This window comes from Naumovozyma castellii, chromosome 1 (genome assembly GCF_000237345.1).
Source record: "Naumovozyma castellii chromosome 1, complete genome".
Taxonomy (NCBI): domain Eukaryota; kingdom Fungi; phylum Ascomycota; class Saccharomycetes; order Saccharomycetales; family Saccharomycetaceae; genus Naumovozyma; species Naumovozyma castellii.
In genome coordinates this window covers 2,747,252-2,771,941 of record NC_016491.1, presented here as the reverse complement: position 1 = coordinate 2,771,941, position 24,690 = coordinate 2,747,252, and the positions used below count along the sequence as shown (strand labels likewise).

The 24,690-nt window shown below is 36.1% G+C and overlaps 12 protein-coding genes across 12 annotated transcripts; 7 read left to right on the top strand and 5 right to left on the bottom strand.

The window, feature by feature from the left end:
* Positions 1-290: 290 nt before the first annotated feature.
* On the top strand, positions 291-2,894 carry NCAS0A14090 (uncharacterized protein; the record flags this gene model as incomplete). Its single annotated transcript, XM_003674298.1, has 1 exon — positions 291-2,894. The coding sequence occupies one exon, from the start codon at positions 291-293 to the stop codon at positions 2,892-2,894; it is 2,604 nt and encodes an 867-aa protein (XP_003674346.1).
* Positions 2,895-3,950: 1,056 nt separating this feature from the next.
* On the bottom strand, positions 3,951-4,472 carry NCAS0A14070 (uncharacterized protein; the record flags this gene model as incomplete). Its single annotated transcript, XM_003674297.1, has 1 exon — positions 3,951-4,472. One exon carries the CDS (start codon positions 4,470-4,472, stop codon positions 3,951-3,953), a length of 522 nt encoding a protein of 173 aa, XP_003674345.1.
* Positions 4,473-4,958: 486 nt separating this feature from the next.
* DHH1 (DExD/H-box ATP-dependent RNA helicase DHH1) lies at positions 4,959-6,491 on the bottom strand (the record flags this gene model as incomplete). Its single annotated transcript, XM_003674296.1, has 1 exon — positions 4,959-6,491. One exon carries the CDS (start codon positions 6,489-6,491, stop codon positions 4,959-4,961), a length of 1,533 nt encoding a protein of 510 aa, XP_003674344.1.
* Positions 6,492-7,390: 899 nt separating this feature from the next.
* STE7 (mitogen-activated protein kinase kinase STE7) lies at positions 7,391-8,860 on the top strand (the record flags this gene model as incomplete). The annotated part of the gene is made up of 1 exon (XM_003674295.1): positions 7,391-8,860. One exon carries the CDS (start codon positions 7,391-7,393, stop codon positions 8,858-8,860), a length of 1,470 nt encoding a protein of 489 aa, XP_003674343.1.
* Positions 8,861-8,994: 134 nt separating this feature from the next.
* DMO2 (Dmo2p) lies at positions 8,995-9,318 on the bottom strand (the record flags this gene model as incomplete). Its single annotated transcript, XM_003674294.1, has 1 exon — positions 8,995-9,318. One exon carries the CDS (start codon positions 9,316-9,318, stop codon positions 8,995-8,997), a length of 324 nt encoding a protein of 107 aa, XP_003674342.1.
* A 208-nt stretch (positions 9,319-9,526) lies between these two features.
* On the top strand, positions 9,527-11,101 carry CMR1 (Cmr1p; the record flags this gene model as incomplete). Its single annotated transcript, XM_003674293.1, has 1 exon — positions 9,527-11,101. The coding sequence occupies one exon, from the start codon at positions 9,527-9,529 to the stop codon at positions 11,099-11,101; it is 1,575 nt and encodes a 524-aa protein (XP_003674341.1).
* Positions 11,102-11,432: 331 nt separating this feature from the next.
* CLB3 (B-type cyclin CLB3) lies at positions 11,433-12,647 on the top strand (the record flags this gene model as incomplete). Its single annotated transcript, XM_003674292.1, has 1 exon — positions 11,433-12,647. The coding sequence occupies one exon, from the start codon at positions 11,433-11,435 to the stop codon at positions 12,645-12,647; it is 1,215 nt and encodes a 404-aa protein (XP_003674340.1).
* A 208-nt stretch (positions 12,648-12,855) lies between these two features.
* MSH5 (MutS family protein MSH5) lies at positions 12,856-15,480 on the top strand (the record flags this gene model as incomplete). The annotated part of the gene is made up of 1 exon (XM_003674291.1): positions 12,856-15,480. The coding sequence occupies one exon, from the start codon at positions 12,856-12,858 to the stop codon at positions 15,478-15,480; it is 2,625 nt and encodes an 874-aa protein (XP_003674339.1).
* A 92-nt stretch (positions 15,481-15,572) lies between these two features.
* SAS10 (rRNA-processing protein SAS10) lies at positions 15,573-17,408 on the bottom strand (the record flags this gene model as incomplete). Its single annotated transcript, XM_003674290.1, has 1 exon — positions 15,573-17,408. The coding sequence occupies one exon, from the start codon at positions 17,406-17,408 to the stop codon at positions 15,573-15,575; it is 1,836 nt and encodes a 611-aa protein (XP_003674338.1).
* Positions 17,409-17,596: 188 nt separating this feature from the next.
* RPC53 (DNA-directed RNA polymerase III subunit C53) lies at positions 17,597-18,949 on the top strand (the record flags this gene model as incomplete). Its single annotated transcript, XM_003674289.1, has 1 exon — positions 17,597-18,949. The coding sequence occupies one exon, from the start codon at positions 17,597-17,599 to the stop codon at positions 18,947-18,949; it is 1,353 nt and encodes a 450-aa protein (XP_003674337.1).
* A 219-nt stretch (positions 18,950-19,168) lies between these two features.
* On the top strand, positions 19,169-21,952 carry ATG9 (autophagy protein ATG9; the record flags this gene model as incomplete). Its single annotated transcript, XM_003674288.1, has 1 exon — positions 19,169-21,952. The coding sequence occupies one exon, from the start codon at positions 19,169-19,171 to the stop codon at positions 21,950-21,952; it is 2,784 nt and encodes a 927-aa protein (XP_003674336.1).
* Positions 21,953-22,172: 220 nt separating this feature from the next.
* Positions 22,173-24,614, bottom strand: NOP14 (snoRNA-binding rRNA-processing protein NOP14; the record flags this gene model as incomplete). Its single annotated transcript, XM_003674287.1, has 1 exon — positions 22,173-24,614. The coding sequence occupies one exon, from the start codon at positions 24,612-24,614 to the stop codon at positions 22,173-22,175; it is 2,442 nt and encodes an 813-aa protein (XP_003674335.1).
* Positions 24,615-24,690: the final 76 nt, after the last annotated feature.

The following is a 24,690-nucleotide window of genomic DNA, read 5'->3' as shown; positions in this document are numbered from 1 at the left end:
AAGACCGTTGTGCAATGTACAAAGTAGGGTTAAATTGAAAACCCTAAAATATATTTGAGAACACCTAATTTTTCAGTTTGATTTCCAGAAAAACTAAAAAATAGAATTATCCAGCCCTTTATAAAAAGTCTTTAACCCCCCTAAATTTCAACAAAGAAACGCTTTTACCTCATGATTGTTTTAAATATTGTTCTAAGTTTCCCGTTAGTTCGTTAGTCTATGTATATAACAAGTTGAACAAGGCCAAGCATTGAAGTACAGACTGTCAGAAATCCAAACAAGGATATATAATGAATAATAATATACCTGATAGCCCTCCTTCAAACACATGTAGCTCTGAGATACTCGTTCGACAAATAAGCTTTAGGGATACAACGACCCCTAACACATCTGTCAGCAGTAACAACAATTCCACGCCAACGCCAAAGAGAAGAAAAGTCCTAAAAAAGTTCGTTCTAGTCCAAGATTACCCATCTCAGTCTGAAGATTCAGAATGGACACGTATCGACAGTAAAGGAAATAATAGCATATGGTCACATTTTCTGGAAGGAAAGAAAGATCGTTCAATTTTAAAATGTACCAATTGTAATAATGTTTATCGTTACAATCGAAGGGAAGCCAGATATAATTCTGAACCTGCTGAACTTCATTTAAGAGATGACTGTACTAATCCTCCTGATTATTTCCATGGAAATTTAAAGGATGAAAGGATAATAAAAGAGATATGTAAGAAGAAGCTGGACAAATACCGAGATTTAAAACAATATATTAAGACGCAGTCATTCTTTGATATAGCCGTTGGGTTAATTTTAGAATCCCGTCTTTCCATCAACTGGGTAGAGTCCTTCACGGCCAAAACTCTGTGGTCAACAATGGCGTTAATTCCAACTGAGAATAACAGTAAACCAGAACAGATTTTTAAGCCGAACAAATCTAATATGAGCAACTTTATTCGCACAAAATCCAAAGATATTAATTATTTCTGGAGGAGTGAGATAGCATCTTCGGCTCACATATTAAATGAAAAGACCTTTACCAATAGAAAGACATTACTTGTATCGCTTACAAAGAGGTTATATGCACTCGATAATGTAACGTTCATGTCTCTTGTTTTTGATCACTGGTCCAATCACAAAATGTCTAACTATTTGGGAGTTTTACTGGTTACATATGATGAAGAGGAAGGAAAACAAATTCCTTTTCTAGTGAAGATGGACAGGTCTGATTCTCACAAAACAATCGATATAAGTCAGCAACTTGGCGAAATTTTTAATAAGTTTGATGGTTTGAGAACAGTAACTGTAGGTATGTCAACTGATAATGCTGCCAATATGCTAAAGGTACCGAAAGAACTCTCAAGAACTGGCCTGTTAGGGACTCGTTTTCTTGGCCATGTACCTTGTTTACTACATAGTGCTAACATTATGAATAGTACCATGTTTGATATGGTCGAAGAGGACAGTTTGGGATTTGTAGATTCTGAGCTTAAATCAAAATTATTAGAGTTAGCTGCAATGAAATATCAGTTGAATTCTGATGGGTCAAGGAATGAAATTTTAAAACAAGATATCTTTACTGAATATCTTCTATCAAATAACAGCCAACTTTCTTCAGAATCTGCCGATATTGGTGGCATTTTTAGCTTTATAACTGGTGACATTATTCTGAAGAAAAATAATCAGCTTGCTCTTAATATTAAATCAAGCAGTGTTAATCAACTACTATACCGAGAACTATGCGTTGAGTTTGGAAAAATGAATGGAGAGGAACCTTTGGCCATCAAAACATATTCAAAAACAAGATGGCTATCAGCGTTAGATGTTGTGCTCAGGTTACGAGAGTTGAAACCTGTCTTGATGGAGTTAAATCGGGAGCCATCCCTGGGAGTGTTTTTCGATGAAGAAGATTTTGTTCTAATGGACGATTTAACTGATATCTTATCTCCTTTTCGTTCTCTTTGCGAAATGCTTTCTAATGATACCTGCACGTTGAAGAACACCCTTCCTTTGCTTATTTCCTATAAGGATAAAATAGACAAAATATTCGTTGAAAAATCGAAAAGTTCCAACCTAACGCACAGACATCTCCCAGTTTTTATTCGTTTCAGAAGGAAAATGGATAAATACTATAAAAAGTATGTCAGTATGGATATTTGTTTATTATCATCTTATCTAAACATTGCATTTGTTGATAGCTCTGTTTTTATAGAACAGTTCCCTCGTGAGAATACCGAAATCAAAAAAAGTGACCATGTAATATCCGTTGTATCACAAAAACTTACTGATATTTTAATACCTTTTTTGAATATATCTTATTATCCCATTAAGGATAGCGATACAGAAGACATGATCGGTATTTCGAGCCATGCAGGAAGAGTGTATAATGCTGAAGATTATTCATCAGAAGGACAAGAAGAAAAAAACTTGGAATTTGAGGAGGAATTTGATGAATTCAGTATTAAGGATGACTTACAAGAACAAATCAGATTAGAACTTGAGCAATACCGTCTACGTGCTCTATCATTGGTCAAGGAGTATTCAAACGAGGTTTTATCCAAATCTAAAAAACGCTGGTCGCCATTCGACCGCCAAGTCCAGATGATTGTGGGGGCAGATAATATATTCTGGTCAAGGCATAAAAGAGAGTTTCCACTGTTATCATTAGCTAATAAATTATTCCATTGTATTCCATCGACATCGATTCATGCTGAGAGACTGTTCAGCTTGGCGGCACAAATATTTGACAAAAGAAAAAGCCAACTCTCAGATCAAATGTTTGAGGATCTTTGTATCATACGGTCCTTCTTACTTAGAATTAAATTGGGGTCAATCAATATCACAGATTGTACTTTAAATGATGCTTTAAGATTAACAAAGGAACTCAACTTGGAATGATATATATAATATATGTCTAAATAAAGGTTACTTCTACATTTACCTGCTTACATCAATGATTTTCGCCCTATAAAAATTGTACCCTGATGCCCCCATGATTTTTAGCCATTCGGGTTATTGAAAAAATTAAGGAAGCCCTTAGGCCAATTTTTGGATTTTTCTCACTTATCACGGATTTGACCTTTGTACATTGCACAACGGTCTTTTTTCCCATGTCTAGGAAAACCTGCGTAGAGGTCTCGCTTTACGAAGTATAAACAGGAACTTGTTGGGCAGTAAGCTGGGAAGCTGGCAATATAAGAGCAATTGGGGCTGGGGCGGTATATCATGGGTACGATCAAGTCCAGTGAGGCAATAGAGGTCTGCGATCAAATTCTTGTGGTTGCTTTCAAACGCCAACTGTCCATGATGGGTTGCAGAGAAAACACTGTAGATATGTGCATGCACGCCCTTGATGAAAAAAATGTTAATTATAGAAATGCCGAGATACAGTGGCATTATTCAATCTTGTTTCTATTCTAATATATTCTAAGTTACATTGACAGGTAGGTTAAACGAGCTGTTCAGTTTTACAAACCTATTTTATACGTCTATATGTCGTTCACTTCCATCGTAGGGCAAATTCTTCCCCCAATCGCTTCGCCACCGACCTCAATGAATCTATTATTGGATGCTTAAGTACACAGAAAGTGGCTTATGTATAGGAGAATTCCACAGTAAAGCAACTATCATATCGTACTGATCTAACTTTAGAAATGTATTTTCCATCTTGTACATCACATATCAAGAAGTAATAGTCCAACAACCCTTTCCAAGTCCTTCTCGTCGATGACAATATCTGTCTGCCCTAGCTCCTTCTCTTTATTATCCAGTGATCTACACATGGCCTCCCTAATGAATAATTCCATGTAGCGTTGTATCATGGACAACGTCTCTTCTGTCATCTTCGTATCTGCATTTTCAAACGCTTCCAATTGAAGTATCTGGGCAATGGTCTCCTTCGGTATCGCCATCCTTTCTTTCACTTCTCGATTCTTTCGTAGTACGTATGTATGTTCAATCCACAACATGATAGCAATGAGGGCAAATTGATTGAAACTGACAAACCAATTTTGTTCGCCTCGGTAAAATAACGTCATCACCACACAATGGCAAAACAACAACATTGTCGATACCACCTCCAAGCTCAATATTCTTCTTCAATTCTTGAAATCGCAGATATTCAACATTCAACGTCTCATTCAAATGATCTACAATTTGACTAATGGATCTCTCGTCGGTTACACTCATAGACGGAGTCACGTAATCGTAATCGCAATGCTTGCACGTAAATTTGTATCTCTTCTTCCGACTGGACTTAGCCAGTAGTACGGTCAGTGCTGTCTCACAATTGGGACACTGGAAACAATCATTCTTGCAGCGGGTATCCTCGTCCATATGCATTGTTATGGTTTGGCATTGTGGACACTCCCTTTGTAATGGCTGGAATAGCTCGCAATCGGGGCATGTTGTGTTGTGGCATACTTTACAGTTCGTAACGTGTGGCACTTGTGGGTCTCGAGAGCAGGGACAGTTCATTAAAAAGCCACTTTGTATTGCGTTTAGTGTTCTTCGAATGAGACTTTGGTAATACACAGAAGAATGAAACTAAAGAAAGAAAAAAATATTGAGGAGAAGAAAATGTTTGGTTGATGGTGATTTACATACACAATATAATATAATCGTATATATAGTATAATGCAAAATGAACTAATAAATGAGATGAGATCGATTGAGGTGAGATGATAGCCTGAAAAAAAAAAATTAGAGTAGTTTAAAAAAAATTGGAAAAACAACTACTCTTTGCTTGGAAAAAACAGGCTATGCCAACAAATAAATGGAATAATAAGATATGAATGAAAAACAAAAAATGAAAACTTTCAATAAATGAGAGAGAGAAAAAAAAATAGATAATAAAAATAATTGAAAGTTTTCAAATACATAAGAGAAAAAAGAGAGGGATGAAATAATTTCATAATATTTACAAATCGCTTTCTTTTTTTCTTTGAATGTACTCATTCATTCTTAGAATTGAGGTTGCTGAACGTTGTTGTTATATTGTTGTTGTTGTTGTTGTTGAGCATATTGTTGTTGTGGTATTTGTGGCATTTGTTGTTGTTGTTGTTGGGAATATTGTGGGTGTTGAGGAGGTATGAATTGTTGCTGATTCTGTAGAGGCTGTGGAGCAAATTGTGGATTTTGTTGTTGAGGAGGTGGTACAAAATTTGGATCCATTGGGGCACCATTATTATTTGAAAAATGTTGTTGTTCTATTGGGAATGGAATTGGCACATTTGCCTCATTTTCTGCGACATATAATGATTTATCAATAGTTGCTGGAATGGCAGCAATTTCAGTTCCTAATTCTTGTTCAATCTTGTATAAATTGAAACGATCATTCCAATTAATTAAATTAATTGCTAAACCTAAATGACCAAATCTACCTGATCTACCAATACGATGTAGATAAGTCTCAGAAGTCTTTGGAAAATCAAAGTTTATAACAACATTAACAGCTTGAATATCAATACCTCTTGTTAATAGATCAGAACAAACTAAAGTACGAACTTTACCTTGACGGAATTCATGGAATACACGATTTCTTTCTTGTTGTTTCATTCTGGCATGAGAATAATAACATGAATAACCTAAATCTGTAATCTTTTTGGCTAATAATTCCACACGATTTGTGGAATTACAAAAGATAATGGCTTGGTTAATTTGTAATTTAGAAAATAAAGTATTTAAACAATGCAATTTTTGTCTTTCTTCAACAAAGGCATAATATTGAGTAATACCTTTTAAAGTCAATTCATCCATTAAATTAATTTCATATGGATTAGTTAAATGCTTAACCATAAATTCTTTCACAGTTAGGGGGAAAGTTGCACTAAATAATAAAGATTGATGTTTCTTTGGTAAGAAAATTAAAATTTGTTCAATAATTGTTTTAAAATCACGAGATAACATTTTATCAGCTTCATCCATAATAAACAATTGACAATCTGATAAATCGGCAACTTTCCTAGAGGCTAAATCAAGGACTCTACCGGGAGTCCCAACTAATACATGAACAGATTCATTTAATCTTAATATATCATCTCTTAAATTAGTCCCACCCGTGGTAACCATACAGGAGATTCCACAATGTTTCCCCAAAGTTCTTACGACTTGAGAAGTTTGTAATGCTAATTCTCTAGTGGGGACCATAATCAAAGCTTGAATTTTATTTAATTTTGGTTTAATTTTTTCTAAAGTTGGGATGACAAAGGCTGCAGTTTTACCTGTACCATTTTTGGCTCTAGCCAATATATCTCTTCCTGTGATGGCAATTGGGATGGATTCTTCCTGAATTGGAGAAGGTTTTTCAAAACCTGCTTCGAAGATACCCATTAATAATTCTCTCTTCAAGTAAAAATCTTCAAAAGTGTTCCCCTTTGTATTCAAGACATCATCAGTTTGTGGTCTGGTATCTTTCTTTGGAATGTTTAAAGTAGATTTCCAATCTTGACCTTGTTGCTGTGTTGCGGCAGCGGCTGTTGTAGTAGAAGAACTCATTGTTTTTGTATAATGAGATGGACAAATATAGTTAAAGATGTCGTCGAGAGGTGTGTTGTTCCTTCAATATGTATTTAATAATTTAGATTAGGTTTGAAAGTTGGCAAAAACTGGATATATATGTCAAATTTGTTAATTTGTCCTTATCTGTTCAGTTGTTCTTGTCTTTGTTGAGGGACGGAAAATCTGTATAAAAAGAGCGTTCTGTCTATCGATTCAGGGTAGGAGGGTTAAGTAATGGAAGAAGGTGGAGAAGTTACTAATTGTAGTAGTCAATTAAACGCTTATGATGTGGATCTCTTACGTGGGTGGCGGAAATGGTTTGGGTAAATACTGGAATGAATGTTGTTGTTCAAATGAATCCCTTCTTGTTTCCGGAAAAAATTTTCTTTTGAGCTGGCAGGGTAATGAGATAACGGTTAGGCTTACGTAAGTCCCAATAATATTTAGTTAGCTATTTGGATAAACCAACTTGTCTGTTCACAATATCAAGTTATTGGGCCCAAAGGAAAGCACATGAAACAATGTTAGTTTAGCTATTTGGGTAAAGGGGAGTAACGGACCGGTATCGCTAATTTATACAGGCTGGGCTTTGGAATGACTCCATCTCTTGGTTGGAACTATCCATATACCGGCCTTTTGCATACCACTCATACTAAATGAAACAGACACTACCCCACAGACCATGTCAGGAGTTGTCTCTATGATTCTATTTGCTTGTATTGTGCCATAATGTTTACTTTTCTGTCTGGCTGACGCGTATTTTTGTTTGCTAGAAAGCGCGACTGCAACTTCTGAAACATTTATCTCTTCTCCATGTAAATTGGAAAGATCTGCAGGATAGACTTTCCACTTTCCACATAAAGCTCCACCCTCAACGGTATACCCATCTACCCGAAATGAATTCTCTTCAAGATCCCTTCCACCGTAAAACTTTTCAACGAAAAAACCTGAAGAATTTATCGCTGCAGGATAGCACAACCTCACAAATACCCGCTTCAGCCCCAATAAACCATATGCCCTTCTCGAACATCCCCTCATCTAAGCCAAACATAAACCAACCGATGGGACCTCCCTCCACATCAGATAATACTAGCGCTTACTTTAATCAAAAGAGAGGTAACATTTTTGCAAGAAGAGGCTTAAAAAAGAATCTGACGTTGCATGTCTCAAATGCCCCAACTCCCATAAAAACACAGCAGGAACTGCCATCCCTTCCAACAAATGACACTATAATAATACAATCACAATCGCAGCAACAACATCAACAACAGATATCTCCGTCGTCATCATCATCGCCTAACGAACCTCCTTCGCCCGCAGCAAAGGATATACCAACAAAGGACTCCATATACCAACTTCAGGATTTGGTCCGTCTGGGGAAGATTGGTGCAGGGAATTCAGGAACTGTAATAAAGGCCCTTCACGTCCCCAGCTCAAAGATAATAGCACAAAAGATTATACCGCTTGAGAAAAACAACGAAATCGTAGTTAACCAACTAATTAGAGAACTCACAATAATGAAAAGTATTAAACCACATAAGAATATCATTTCTTTTTATGCAGCATTCTATACTCATCATCAAAATAATGAGATCGTCATATTGATGGAGTATATGGACTGTGGGTCTCTTGATAGGATATTCTCCACTTATAAGCGGTTCGTCGCTAGGGGTGTCTTAGACCCTCGTGAGAAGAATTGGTTTAACGATTCCTTGATACTGTCAAGGATCTCGTATGCCGTTTTGAATGGGTTGAATTATTTGTATGAAAATTATAAGATCATTCATAGAGATATTAAACCTTCCAATGTATTGATTAATTCTAAAGGGTTAGTTAAATTGTGCGATTTTGGTGTCTCTAAGAAATTAATTAATTCAATAGCAGATACCTTTGTGGGAACATCCACTTACATGTCACCAGAGAGAATACAGGGGAACGTCTATTCCACTAAGGGTGATGTCTGGTCTCTTGGATTAATGATCATTGAACTAGTGACGGGACAATTCCCATTGGGGGTTGGAGAGACTCCAGAGGGAATACTGGATCTTTTACAAAGGATTGTCAATGAGCCATCTCCCCAGTTACCAAAGACTGACAAATTCTCCGTAGAAATGACTGATTTCGTTAATAGGTGTTGTGTCAAGGATGAAAAGGATAGATCTTCCATTCATGAATTGTTAGTCCATGATTTCATATTGATGTATAAAGATCCCTTATACAATAGGGAATTTCGACATTGGTGTAAAATGATCAAGTCATATATAAAACAGGATAAACAGATTAAGAGAGAGGACAACGAGAGGGCTAAACTAGAGAAAAGACAGTTGGATAAGGCCTCTGAAGCCGCCAGAGATAATAGACGATAATACATATTACCAATAAAAAACAATAGATAGAAATAAATAAATAAATTAACTAAAACAAAAAAAATAACGTTTAATGATATTCAGATATACATTCTTTTTCTTATATACAGGAGAAGCTAATGCTATTATTACGGTTAGGACAGTGGTTGGTATTTCTTTTCTTTATTCCAGACCCAACCCTCAGTGCCTCGAACAATACCATAGACGATTAATCCAGCACCAAACCCCTTAACACTGGATTTCCACCAGAGGGGATTACTCTTTTCAAACTGCTTCAGACTGATTCCAGCCTTGGTATCCTTCGTAGAGTATTTGAAAGCTCTGCCAGAGACTAAGTAACTCCCAAACCCAAGAGCTAGCATCGAGTTCATGACTTGACAGGGCAAACAATCCAATGTTTCCGATTCATCTAGGTCACGCTGTTGAGGGGGGTTGAAAACTGACAATATATTGCTCATGAATATTCAGGTAGATATACTTCTTTAAACAATCTCTCCATCTCTTTCATGGGCGTACTAGATATAAAATTTTGATACCAATTAATTATGGAAATTTGAATAAAAGTGGGACGCGAAACTGATATTGAATACATTCATTTGATAATCAATACTCGGCTGCATGATCCCATTCCATTCATTCAAGTTGACTTGATTGCTTACTTAGGAAATGGTGGAATTTACTGAATTCCAAAGGAAACGTCAAGAAAATATTAAGAGAAATAATGATCTATTGAAGAAACTGAATTTGAGTAATAAGGCATCACAGATTAAGAGAGAAGCAGGAGTCCAGGTTGACGACATCCATGCAAAGAAGAAGAAACCAAATGCCAAACCGAGAACTAGAAAGACAGCGGTGAAGGAGAAGACACCAGTTGGCCCTGTAAGACGATCCAGAAGATTGAGAGGTGAAACCGTCGATACAAATGGTATCCCCAATGTAAACGATAATCAACTAATGAAAATGAATCACAATGGCAATGTAAAGGAAGAAGAACTCGATGAGTCTTATAAGGATATGAAGATTGTTGGTGATATTAAATTGAGCGATCTGATTAAGGACGAGGATGACAGTGCCATTTTGAAGAAATTTAAATCCATTGCTAATGTTTCAAGTGGCGATTTCTTCAATGAATTGAAAAAATATCAAACAGATTCGAAATTAACCCCCGATATAGATGAGCAACTGAAAGAATTTGACTTAAATTTGTATGATGTATTTCAACCAAATGAAATTAAGATTGTATATGAGAGAATTTCAGCTATTTATTTCCATCCCTCTGTGGAAAAGAAACTTATTGTAGCAGGAGATACGTCAGGTAATGTTGGCTTCTGGAATGTTCGAGATGATCCAATAGAAGATGAACTTGAAGAGCCTGAAATTACTCGGGTCAAGCTATTTAATAAAAACGTGGGGAGGATCGACTGTTTCCCCACAGATACTTCAAAGATCTTATTGACATCTTATGATGGTTCTATCCGTTCCGTTGATCTAAACAATTTGGATAGTGCAGATATATTGACTTTAAAAAACGAATATGACGATCCATTAGGAATCAGTGACTGTCAATTCAGTTATGATAATCCAAACCTTCTTCTCTTGACAACACTAAGCGGGGAATTTACTAAATTGGACTTAAGAATGAAAAATATAGAGGTGGATCTAAAGCGATTGGCGGATAAAAAAATTGGATCAATGTGTATTAATCCCCAGCGTCCCTATGAAATTGCAACGGGTTCTCTTGATAGGACTTTGAAAATTTGGGATATTAGAAAAATTATAGAAAAGCCTGATTGGTCTCAATACGAAGACTTTCCAAGCCATGAAATAGTGTCCACCTATGATTCAAGGTTAAGTGTATCAGGTGTTTCTTATTCTCCAACTGATGGTACTCTTGTTTGTAATGGCTATGATGATACAATAAGACTATTTGATGTGAAAGAACCAAAGTTACCTGAAGATTTGCAACCTAAACTAACCTTAAAACATAATTGTCAAACAGGTAGATGGACAAGTATATTGAAGGCTAGATTTAAACCAAATAAGAATGTGTTCGCTATAGCTAATATGAGTAGGGCCATAGATATTTACACGAGTTCAGGAGAACAGTTAGCTCATCTAACCACAGCGACTGTTCCGGCAGTTATATCATGGCATCCTTTACAGAATTGGATTGTTGGTGGGAACTCCAGTGGTAAGGCGTTTTTATTTACCAATGAGTTAAAGAGCAAAGATGAAGATTGACTTTTGTATAAGATTGAATTATGTAATAGAATTTTGTAAACATACAATTTAGTGACGCGGGCGTTCAACATGACACACCCAACCCCCACAAAGTTCCTGTTTAGGAATTGTATAAACACGAGCGAAAAAACAAAACAATGAAGAAAATATTTCAATTGAACAAGTTACTAAATAACAAGCCAAAACAACTGATTGATCAGGGACATCCTGAATATTAAAACATATTAAACATAGCTGACAGAATTTTGAATTAACATTTTTTGCTAGAATATTTCACGAGATCACCAGAAAAATCCGATCGAAAATATTAACTAAATTACAGTTACGACCAATGCATCATATATCTTATTCCATGAGCTCAGTAGCTCTCAAAAAAGAAAATATCCCACCAGAGGAAGATCTGAATAAGTTAAAAACGGGCAATTCTCAACACCGAGTTGCTTTAAGTGATGTCACATCACAAGTGAACAACAAATCATATCCGACAACCTCATCGTCAACAAGTCTAACGAAGGTTCAGTCTCAGAATGGAGCTAAGCAGATCAATACCAATGGAGACATGGACAGTGAGACTCAATGCGATGAGAAATTGAACCTTAATAAAGTAAAGGCTGGAAAAGTTAATGAGCCACTGCGATTGACACGTACAGCAAACGATGAAATGCTGCTGAAGCATGTTAACAAGAAATATTTCAGGAGTTCACCCGATCCTAACGACGAAGATTCATATGACGTTGTGATGGTTCCTGAACTTACCAATGACATTTTCCCATATTTAAGAAGTTTAGAAACTCGTCTGAGACCGAATCCTCAATACATGCAATTACAACCACACCTAAAATGGACACATAGATCAACAGTTATTGAATGGATTGTGGAGGTACATCTTCGATTTAGATTGCTTCCAGAGACTTTGTATTTAACTGTGAATATAATTGATAGATTTCTATCAAATCAAGAGATAGCTTTGAATAAATTCCAATTGATAGCGGCAGCTGCTCTGTTCATTGCATCCAAATATGAAGAAATTAATTGCCCAACATTAAATGATATAATATACATGTTGAACGAAGCATATAGTAAACAAGACATCTTAACTGCCGAAAGATTGATACTGAATGTGTTAGAGTTTGAACTGGGTTGGCCTGGCCCTATGTCATTTTTACGAAGAGTAAGTAAAGCAGATGATTACGAACATGAAACAAGAACCCTGGCAAAATATTTATTAGAGTCTACTATTATGGATCCGAGACTAGTCGATGCTGAACCAAGTTGGTTAGCTGCGGGATCATATTTCTTGAGTATGATTATTCTTGGTTGTGATACATGGTCCTCAGCGCATGTTTTCTATTCGAATTACACTTATGACCAGATTTTCCCATTGGCAAAGTTAATTTTGGAAAATTGTAGAGACCCTAGCAGATACCATAAAGTAATTTGGGAGAAATATTCTCATAAAAGCCAGCATTATTCTTCCCAAATTGTGAGCAATTGGATTCTTGATGCTTCCAGGAGAGTTGAACAACAGGAACCACGTTGCGGTTGAAATAACCGAGTCCCCCTTACCACATACATTTTAGATAGGCATAATTTTTTCATATAAACATTAACATTACTTCCATGTGCATAGTTTTCGTTATAGTACCTGCACGGTTTCCACGAGCCGAACCGTTAGCGGCTATCTAACTCGAAAGTATATATTGAAGGTGGCGAGAATTTAAGTAGAAGTGGAGAAAGATGAGGCAAAACAAACAATGGTGAAAGATTTTACCACCAACAGTGAAACAGAATTTCCAGATCATTCTGTTAATTACTCATTTGATTACAATGATGAAGTGGTAATATGCTTGGATATCAATAAAGGGAGACTGGGGTGTTCAATACTAGATTGTCATACGCAGACGTTAAAGCTGTTGAACAGAGACTATAGTCTTAATTTACCAAGTGCTCCCTTGCAGAGTGCTCCTAATGAATTGAGTGGGTTATTAGATGACTTATATTTGGTCATCAAATCGCTTATTTGGGAATGTTCCGCAACCTTATGTTTACTCTCATTACGACTGGAGGAAAACCTTTACAGTTTCATCAAAAAAGCCTGTGCTGAAATTAACTGCCGAATAGAACTGCAAGCAACAAATTCGTTCAAGAAAACAGATCTTTTAAATGCTCAATCATTAAATGACAATCGCAGTATGTCACTTTTATGCGGGATTGTGGAGAGTGTGGATAATTCAACAGAGATTACGGGCTCGACCGTAAGATGTATCCTTACAAATTATAAAAAACATGCAGAGTTGGATGATTTGAATACATATTCTTCTGGAAGAACACATGATATATCTAACCCTATCCTACATGTTGAATCTATAGATCTTTCTAATGTGTTATTAATTGATGAAAATACTTTGAAATCACTTCAGATCTTGCCTATCTTCAAGAAAACAGGTACTGACAAAACCATTGGGAAGAGAGATATGAGTATTCTGGAATTATTGAATCATGTTTCAAACGGATATTCCAAAAACATCCTCAAGTCATGGTTATTAGCTCCATTGAGAAAGAAAAAGGAAATAGAAACTAGATATGATGTCGTTGATATATTTCTTGGGAAAAATAATAGTTTATTTTTTGAGGAAATTCAGGAAATTTTTAAAGGATTCCCAGATTTGTTCAATATATTGAAACAGCTCCAGCATGGTAATGAATCTGTAACAATATGGACCAACTTGGTTCAGTTTCTTGAGAGAGCTATTCGACTTACTGACTGCCTTTCCAAATTAGATATTGTTTCAACCTCAGAGAATTTAATACGAAGGATTATTTCTAATGTCGATTTAACTGTTTTTAAAACTTTATTGAGAAAAGTTAAACAGACCATTGACTTTGAAACTTCCAAATACAACAAGGAAATTGTTTTAATAGAAGGAATAAATGAAAGATTAGATCAGCATAAGCTGATTTATAATGAGCTTGAGGTGATTCTAACAGAAATTGCAAAACAGGCAGAAAATGATTTATTTCAAAACTTGATGGAGAGAAATGTAAGTCCTGATATGACCAGAGACAAGATTGTTAATGCAGTCTACATTCCTCAATTGGGGTATTTAGTTACGGTAGATTCAGTTATTCAAGAACTATCTGACATCACGACACAACTGGGATGGAATGAGGTTTTTCGAACCAACACTGATCTATTTTATAAAAACGAGGCCGTCTTACAACTTGACCAGAAATATGGTGATATCTATGCGTCCATATCAGATCTCGAGGTGGAGGTTTTGCATTCATTACAAGAATGCGTTATCAAAGAAAGGTTAAAATTGATGGAGTATTTTCAATTATTTGCTCAGTTGGAAGTTCTTGTGTCTTTTGCTTATATTTCCCAGAGAAATGGCTATGTCAGGCCAGAATTGTCCGAAGATGAATGTGTACTTGATATCAAATCTGGTAGGCATCCGTTATACGAGAATATTGTCGATACCTATATCCCAAATGATTTGGAACTGCTTGGTGGTAGTTTTGATGATACTTCATGGAGTCGAGAGGGTAACAAGCGTATAGGTATTATTACAGGTGCTAACGCCTCCGGAAAATCTGTTTTTCTGATTCAAACAGGACTAATAGTTTATTTGGCCCATATCGGATGTTTTGTTCCATGCGATTCTGCAAGAATTGGACTGGTGGATAGAATCTTAACTAGAACAAGGACCCAAGATACTGTCTCACTACTAAAAAGCTCATTCGAGTTAGATTCATTGCAAATGGCAAGGTGTCTCTCTCAAATGAGTAAGAAAAGTCTTATACTAATTGATGAATTTGGCAAAGGTACGGATATAATCGATGGACCCTCGCTCTTTGGCGCTATTATACAACAGCTAGCAGAAAGCAAAGATTGTCCAAGAGTATTAGCATGTACACATTTTCATGAGTTATTCAATACAGATGTTTTAGATGAAGCTTTCCCCGGAGTTAATTATTATATGACACAAGTGTTGCTAAATCAAGCACACATTTCTAGTTCTCGGGATACTTTATGCAAAAACGTGGGAATAACATTCTTGTATCGAATTAAGGAGGGTATATCAAGACAGTCGTTTGGAGTTTACTGTGCGAAAATATGTGGCATAAAAGAGAGTATCGTGAAAAGAGCCGAGGAACTAACTTCGATAAGGAATGATGGATATGATGTTATTGATTATTGTAGGAGACTTTCGAAGGACGAACTTACAATTTTTCAAAATAACCAAGAAATAATTAAAAAATTCCTCTGTTGGGATCTAGATCTTGACTACACCTTAACCGAAAAAGAATTAAGACAAAAATTAGCTTCAATCTTAAACGAGTGTGGTACCTTGGAAAATGAGGAATATCAACCATAGTATATTAATACTAAACTATATTGAACCTATCTAATACTATACAAAACTTCTATATTCCTTAATATGAACCTCTCTTTCCGTTCTTATGCATTCTAATTTTTAAATTTTACTGATCTTGTCAAATTCTTCTTAATACCAGTCTTTTCACCTTCATATACACCAGATTGACCACCTGAATAGACAGCACGAACCGATTTGAGTTTCTTTTGTGCCTTCTCGTACTTCTTTCTCTTCTTGACACGTGAGTTTCTGTTGTCTTTGTTTCTTTTTGGAGTTAAACCCTTGTTCTTTAGAATTTGGTAGTTGACAGCACGCTTTCCATCATCACCAACTTCTTCAGCAAGTTCAGCCAACTTACCTTCTCTAGCTGCCAGCACAGCATTCCTATGAGCATTTGTTCTTGAAGTCTTTCTTCCCTGTCTACCAAGTTGAATTTGCTTATAATAGTCGTTTTCGCTTTGGCTATTTACGGACTTAGAAGTATTTTCATCGGCAGAATTGTATTCATTGTCATCCAATGGAATAGCATTGGGGTCATTTAGACCACGCTTACGAGCTTCCTCCAGTAGACGTTGCTGCCTTTCAAAGAATCTTTCCTTATATGGAATATCATCATCTCCCTTAAATTTGTCAATCTTCTTATTCTCTTGTTGATCAATTTTAGAAGTGTAAAAACGTAAGGTTCTCCTACGTGATTTCTTCTCTTGTGCATCGACATCTGCCATATCAGATTCGATATAGTCATCAGTGATCTCCTTTGATATATCTTGCTTATTCAGTTTCTTCTTAGGGACACGAGATTGTGCAACATATTCCTCGAAATCATCCAAATCCACATCGTCGTCATCTTCTTGCTTGTTGCTTTCTTCATCGTTCTTGTAACCATCGGAATTAATGTGCATGTCTTCATCGAGCTCACTGATATCATTGATATCGTCTTCACTGAGTTGCTCTTGTTCAATTTCCTCATCTTCTTGACCCTCTACAATATCATCATGAGTAGTAGTTTGGTCGAAATCTTCTGGTAATTCCTTCGCCTGTCTCCACACTTCTTTCGACATTAAGATAGCTTCCATCACAGGATGGTCCTTCATCGTAGAGAAATCTTCATTTTCATGTAGTTCGTGTAATAGGATACCGAAATATGATGAAATAGTACCAAGATACGTGCATAACGCCATTATCTTCAACCGATTAAATTCAGATTCCTCTTTTGCTTCTAGATCACTCAGCACTTCTGATAAGTTCGCTAATTCTTTACATAATGGCATGAATTCTGGGAACATTGTTTTCAGATATTCAAGTTTGGCATCATCTTGCATATTGAGTATATCTTTAATGGAAATAGTGCTATCACTTTGTTTGGTTGAGCTTTGGAACTCACCAATGTCAAATTCTTTTGCACTTTTGACCCATTCTTCTTCCACTTCATCATCTAGATAATCATTCATGTTTAATTCTTGCAGATGCTTCTTCTGTTGACGTAGAGCTTCCTGTTCGATTTCCTTTGCGGTTTCTTCATCATCCAAATCGTCTGCACCATAGTATTCTCCCTTAGATCCCCATGCCTCTTCATTGCCTAGCATGCCACCTTCTTCATCTTCAACAGGTTGATCAAGGTCAAGCTTTCTGCCAAAGACTTTCCTGTAAGCCTCAGCGCCGTCCAAGTCTTGTTCTTCTTCTTGCTGTTCATATTCACTTTCGGATTCATCAGAATCATCAGTATCACTTACATGCAAAACTTCTTCCTCTTCATCATCTCCTAGGTCATCGTCATCAGAAACATGACGTCTATCACCTAAGGTCGATTGCTCCAGTAACACTCTTTCCTTCTTGGAAGCAAAATCATCAACTTCATTCAACCCGTATGGATCCAATTCTTCTTGAGACTTAGCTTGTTTCCTCTTTTGAGATCCTTTCCTCACCATACTAACACAATATTCCTTTGTTGTTTGTCGTCTATTATGGTTCTACAATGAGATGAGATGAGCAATCCTTTCTACTTTTTTTTCGCTACTATAAAATTTTTCACTTTTGAAAAATCGATGAGAATAAGAACAACAAAAATCCAGATTGGTTAATTGATCTGCTAACAATTGAAGTAATCTAAGATATAATGAGTGGAACGGGCCGCCTGCCAACTTTAAAGAATAATGCTGATGGCAAACCAAAGCCAACTTTGAAATTCAAGCCAAAGGCTATTGCCAGAAGAAGCAAGGAAGAACGAGAAGCTTCAGCTCCCATGTTAACATCTGAGGACGTCATTGGTAAGAAGAAATATGATAAAAGAGGCAACAATCAGGGGAATAAAAGGGCTCAGGGTGGTGTAGATAATAAACAGAGGAGAGCCGCGAAGTTCTTAAGTAATACGCATGTCATTTCGACTGGTCCCCTTGCTGCCGGGAACTTCATTGGTGGCGATAAAGGTAGTGATAGAAGAGGTTTTGTTAAAATGGAAGGTTCTGGATCCTCGTTGGTTCGCAAAGGGTTAGAGAGCATTGAAAATGATGCTGGAGATTCAGAATCGGATGATAATGTCAATATGGATAAAGATTACAAAGAAGATGATGATGGAAAGAAAGAATCTAAGACCAAAACTAGGTTCAATATGGGAAGAGAATATACGACACATAATACCACTGAAGATATTGAAGTTATCAGTGATGATGATGGGGATATGGACGATAGTGCCTTGCAAGCTAAACGTATAGAGCAATTATTCCCTGTAAGACCTGTTCGTGTTAGACATGGAGACGTTGAGCAAGCTAAGAGCGAACTTAAAGAGTCACTTTCTGACGCACCTACGAGGGAGGCTACCCCAACGGTTCCAGAAATAAAAATAGAGCAATCAGCCTTTGGAGACGGAACAGAGTTGCAAAGACGTTTGACGGAAAAAGATACTAAGTTACAAGATAGATTGGATGTATTACGCCTTCAAGATGATTTTCAATCCATTGATGAAAAAGAAGTGGCAGAAGAGTTGACCGTTTTATCCAATGACTACAAGCATATACTACAGAAACTGCAAAGGATCAATGATAAACCAAACAGGTTCATGTTATTCCAATTACCCACTAAACTACCGCAGTTTGAAATGACACGTATTAAGAAAAAGGAATCTGAAGATACTAACGACATGGCTCTAGATGCTGAAGATATTACAGAAAAGGATACTACGAAGCAAGCGAAGAAGCCAAAGAAGAAGGATACAAAACAAAAAGGTAAGAAGAGTAAAGAAATACAGGATACTCCACAGGATGAATTAATTGGGGATCTTGGTAGTATCAGGGTACATAAATCTGGAAAGATCACCATGAAGATTGGTAACACCATAATGGACGTAGGGAGAGGTGCAGAATCCACTTTCTTGCAAGACGTTGTCTCATTAAACGCATCCGACGAGCAACCATCCGTGGAACTTTTGGGCCGTATTGAAGGGAAAGTTGTAGTTACACCCAGATTTCCATAGAGGGTTCATAGTTATATATAAACTACATTAACATTATATATGCTATTCACTCAAGAAACATATTGGCATTAGTTGGGCGGCTAAATTATTAGTTTTTGCGGGTAACGATTTAAAGGGTGAGGAAGTCGTATTTCAAATTGTTGATTCATAAGAGCCTCTACAATATAAAACACCCAACAGTGAGCAATACAAGCAGTAACATTGATAAAAAGGTTTATCATGAGTGACCAAGATGATGCACTTCAGGACCATGGCTCAAAAATTCCCAATAATACATTTTTATCCAGAATTTTCGGACTGCAATCTGACGATATCCGTACGTCTATACATACGCAGGATATGAGTACTTTCCAGATGAATACCATAGATGAAAATGAACATTCTACAGGCGAAGATCAAATGCGGGTGCCAGAATCTGATCAAGAAACTAGTTCCGAGGAAGGTGAAGCCGAAGACGAAGACGAAGATGAACATGAGCGTGAGCATGAGCATGAAGATAATAGGTCTAAAGACAGTCTATTTGTTCCACCACTAACTACAGATAAATCATTTCATGTACATAGAGGTGACGAAACCAAATTTAGCTCAATACAAAAGATTGGGCAATTATCTTCTGACGAAGAAACTAATCTAGCAAATGAGGACGATGCTGATGGTGAAGAAGACCGACCCTTGTTCGACAAAAGGTTAAAGGTTGAACCATCTAATCGATATCCTCAATTCTTTCAGCGAGTTACTCAAAATAACGGTAATACAAAACAGAATAAGAAGCGGGAGCAAAGTTTATTTACGTCACCTGCAGAACATCAATCAAGAAAGCAATTAAGAAATGGAATGCGTTCCTTTTTTGAAGATGTTGAACCTATACATGGCAATACCGGAAGTAGGAGTTTTATTTTTGGAAATACTTCTACAGCTAAAACAAGGTTTTCATTGAAAAGGCCAAATATTCTCAAGAACGTTTCTATCCTAAACAATACTCCCGCAAATAAGATTAACACGCTAAGCCGCAAGGAAAAAGCTCTCTGGAAATGGGCAAATGTGGACAATTTAGATGTCTTTTTACAAGATATTTACAATTATTACCTTGGTAATGGGTTCACATGCATAGTGCTAGAGAAGGTTTTAAATATAGCCACTTTAATATTTGTGGTTTATATTTCATCATATCTTGGATACTGTATAGACTACTCTAAAATCACCACTACCAAGCGTTTGGCAGACATAAAAATTGAAAACTGTTATTCCAAAAATATTACAGGCTTTACAAAACTTCTATTATGGATATTCTATACATTTGTTGTTCTGAAGATAATACAACTTTACTTTGATGTAAAGAATCTGATAGATATCCATAACTTTTACAATTATTTACTCAATATATCGGATAATGAGTTGCAAGCAATTCCATGGCAAAATGTTATTGAACAAATTATGTTTTTGAAAGATCAGAATGCACTGACAGCAAATGTTGTGGAAGTGAAAGCTAAAAATAAAATTGATGCACACATTGTGGCAAACAGAATTATGAGAAAGGACAATTATTTGATTGCATTGTACAATAATAACATTCTAAATCTTTCATTGCCTATTCCGATGTTTAGAACAAATACCTTAACAAAAACTTTGGAGTGGAATATTAATCTTTGTATTATAGGATTTGCATTTAATGAATCTGGATTCATTAAACAAATGTTTTTGAAGGATATACAACGTGGGTACATAATGGAGGAGCTAAGGAAAAGATTTATGCTTGCCGGATTTTTAAACCTCATTTTGTCTCCATTTCTGGTAACGTATTTCGTCATGTTATACTTTTTCCGCTATTTTAACGAGTACAAAACTTCTCCAGGATCAATAAATGCTAGACAATACACCCCAATTGCTGAATGGAAATTTAGAGAACATAACGAATTGTACCATATTTTCAAAAAAAGAATAGGGTTGAGTTCACAAATTGCCGACAAATACATTGATCAATTTCCAAAGGAAAAAACCAATCTCATACTGAAATTTGTAGCTTTCATCTGTGGCTCGTTTGCAGCGATATTAGTGCTTCTAACCATTTTCGATTCAGAGAACTTCCTAAACTTCGAGATTATTGGCGATAAAACTGTCATTTTTTTTATTACAATTCTGGGAACGATATGGAGTATCTGTCGAAATGCAATAAGTGACAAATATACCATATTTAATCCAGAAGACACATTGACTGAATTGGCATCGTATACGCATTATATGCCTAAAGAATGGGAAGGAAGGTATCATACAGAAGAAATTAAAAACGAATTTTGCACATTGTACAACCTGAAAATTATTATTTTGCTTAGAGAGTTGGCAAGTTTGGTCATCACTCCATTTATTTTATGGTTTTCTTTGCCAAACTCTGCAGGAAAAATTGTAGACTTCTTCAGAGAATCATCGGTATATGTGGATGGGCTAGGTTATGTGTGTAAATATGCTGTCTTTGACGATATTAGAATGAAAGAAGGTAATACTGACACAATCAATGTGTCAAAGGGGGATAATGATGTATCCGATAAAAGAGAAGCAACCACTAACCAACCTGAGCAAGTCACAGAGGAAGAAAATGATGTGGCAAAGAACAAAATGATGCAATCCTATATGTATTTCATTGACGATTATGAGAACGACGCAAATTTTGTCGGAAAATACCAATTACCTATCAGAAATAACAATGAACAGATTGCTTCAAGTCAAATTCTAAAAAACACATATTCATGGAAGAAACAGTTCAAACCGGGGCAGCGTCCTGAATTATTTAGAATTGGCGAACCTAATCCTAATTTCGCAAATAATGGCGGAAAAAAACAAAATCATAGTAACTTGACTGAGTCATTTATTAATGCCAGAGGTTCACTTCATCAGTATAGAAATAGCGAATTAAATTCAACTGAGGGAACGGAGTCGCTTGATGATCCTCATACAGGAATGCTTGGCCTCGTAAAAGAGTACTACAAGAAATCTGATGTTGGCAGATGATTCACTTCAATATCCTAATATTATATAAATTGCATTCATATACATTACATTAACTCATCCCTTTTACAACAGCGTCTTTCTACAACAGCGTCTCGATGTGTGGTCCAAAAGCCCATAATAATTCTTATGTTTTTTGACAAGATATCTGCAATAATAAAATATTATAATGTAAATGCCTATATTTTACGTGAAATACGCTAAAATACAAATGATGATTTCCTTACTTCTTACCACTACGTAATTTCTTTTCTCTTTCATATTTATTCTTCTCGGCACCTTCTTCTGTACTTATTGTGTTAATGATATGTGCCATCTTGGCATGATATTCAGCATGTGATTTCTTCTTTTCCTCGATTCTTTGTCTTGCTTCAAATTTAGTGTCCTTACGAATTTCCTTCATGGTGAATTTACGTTCCTTCTTAATTTGTGCCTTCATCTTATTGATTTCTTGTCTTGTTCTATCAGGGTCGTATGATTTCTTATCAGGGTTGAAGTTTTCTTCAAATTTAGGAGCATGAGATGGGATAGATACAGGTTTGTGATTCTGCAAAGTTAAAGGAATATGTTCATCAAATTTCTGGAGTCTTTGTAATTTGTCTAAGATTTGTTTAGTTTTCTCAAGTTTGGGGTATCTAATATGATATTCAATTAATAGTTTTTGAATTGATATAGTTAATTCAGAGAAGGCAGGAAGGTTCTTCCATATGCTTGAAATAGCAAAATCAATTGATTCCAAAATGTTCATTAGAATAGTGACTTGAAATGCAATAGAGGTATCTTCTTTTTGTGCAAAAATATCATGTAGTTTTATCTTACTACTATGAAAATCGATATCTTCTAACTTGATGGGAAGTGAAAGATCCTTTGAATCGATTCTTACTCTTACAATCTTATTAGATTGCGACAAGAACGTGGATAAAGCTTTCTCTGAAAAATAAACCAATTCTGGAATGTAGCGCTTGGCAATTCGTTGATACTGTAATGATATTTTTGCTAACACGGCACCAAAAGCAAATCTTTCTAAAGAAGTAAATCTAATTTGCTCCAAAAATTCACTTATTAAGATTAGACACGGAGTGACAACCAAATGGTACTGATCTGAGGTAGAAAAGAGGGATCCAATCAATGTAAAGAAGACCAAATCACTTCTCAAAAGTCCTGCAAAATAATCTATCTTGAATCGTTTTTGAATTTCATTGATGATTATTCTACATTCATTAGAGAGTGCTTGGTTGTACTTTTCAGATAATTTTTTTAGTATGTGAACCAGGGAATTTTGCACTGTCTTAAAATCTTCGACGTTAGTAGAATAATCTTCGTTCGAGAGGAATAAAATATGTCTCAGTAATACCCCTGTAAATTTTCCAAGTCGTTCCTTATTATTTTCAGCAAGTTTAGGTTGGTTTGCTTGAATAATTTTTCTGATTATCTTGGGATGTTCATCCAATGAGTTCTTTTCTAATAATGGCAATAATTCATTATGGGTCAATGGGCATGCAATTGCTGGTGCAGTAGTTCTAGGTGCCCATCCATTATCTCTATGCGTCAATTCATCTTCTTCATCTTTTTCTTCAAATTCTATATCATCATCTGAATTAGCAATGTCCTCATTGGATTCGTTTTCTTCCTCAGAACAGGCCCAGAACTCGTTATCTAAATCTTCCACGCCCTTTTCTTGACCTTCTTCATCTTCAACCATACCTTGCATACGATCAAGTCTCTGTTGTTCCAATTGTTTTCTTTTCTCCTTTGCCTCATTTTCTATTTCCTCCTCCGTCTTGGTTCTATCGGTTGGTGCAGCCCTTGGTTCTAGAAGTAATTCCTTCACCTTGACATCATAGTCGATATCTTTTTCACTTTTTGGGTCCAGCATTTTTTTTTTTGGTTGAGTAGACATCAGTTCTGACATCACATCATCAAAATCCTCGTCTAAGACGTCAATTTGATCATTCATTTGTTCCTTTGCCTTTTGTCTTTCATGTTTATAGAATTTCGATTTGGCAATAACTTCTTTCATGACTTCAGCTTTTGTTTTCTTTCTCGTTGGTTCCATCACTTCCCCCAATGTAGCATCATCATCAAAATGTGGTCTTTTTGACTTCGTTAGAAATTCTCCTTCCTCAGCATCCAGACCCAAGTCCCCTTCTAAAGATTGACCCAAATGGGTTAAATTATTACCAAACATATCTTCATTACTTTCTTCATCATTTTCATAATCATCATCCAAATTAAAGATATTCTTTTTATTCCTCGATTGGCTTTGTCTTTCTCTCGTGAAACGTTCCAACATTTTTTCTTCTTCAGTCATATCCTTATCTCTTTCACCAAAACGCTTATCAATGACACCACCTCTTCTATTTTTGATAGAGCTTCTAGTTTCAAATGCCTTTTTCCTCTGTTCTTCACCAATTTGTTTGGAAATCCCAGGTTTACCAACTGCGACACTCGATGGCCCACCTTCTCTTCTCTTATTTCTGGCCATTTTCACTTCAAAGGGATTAAACTGTTCCCTAATATTAGCAATAACTCTGGCCTTCTCTTCACGATCATAAGCCTTAGGCTGTCTTTTAGAATTCTTCTTATTCTTCTTCACGTTCGTTTGGCCTGTAAGGCCTGCAGCCTTCAAAGTTGCCTTCAGGTTCTTCAACTGGGAACCTGCCATTATGATATATTAGGTTTGGGGATTGATATCTTGCCTTAGATAGAGCTAACTCTCAATTAAGCGATAATATCAACTG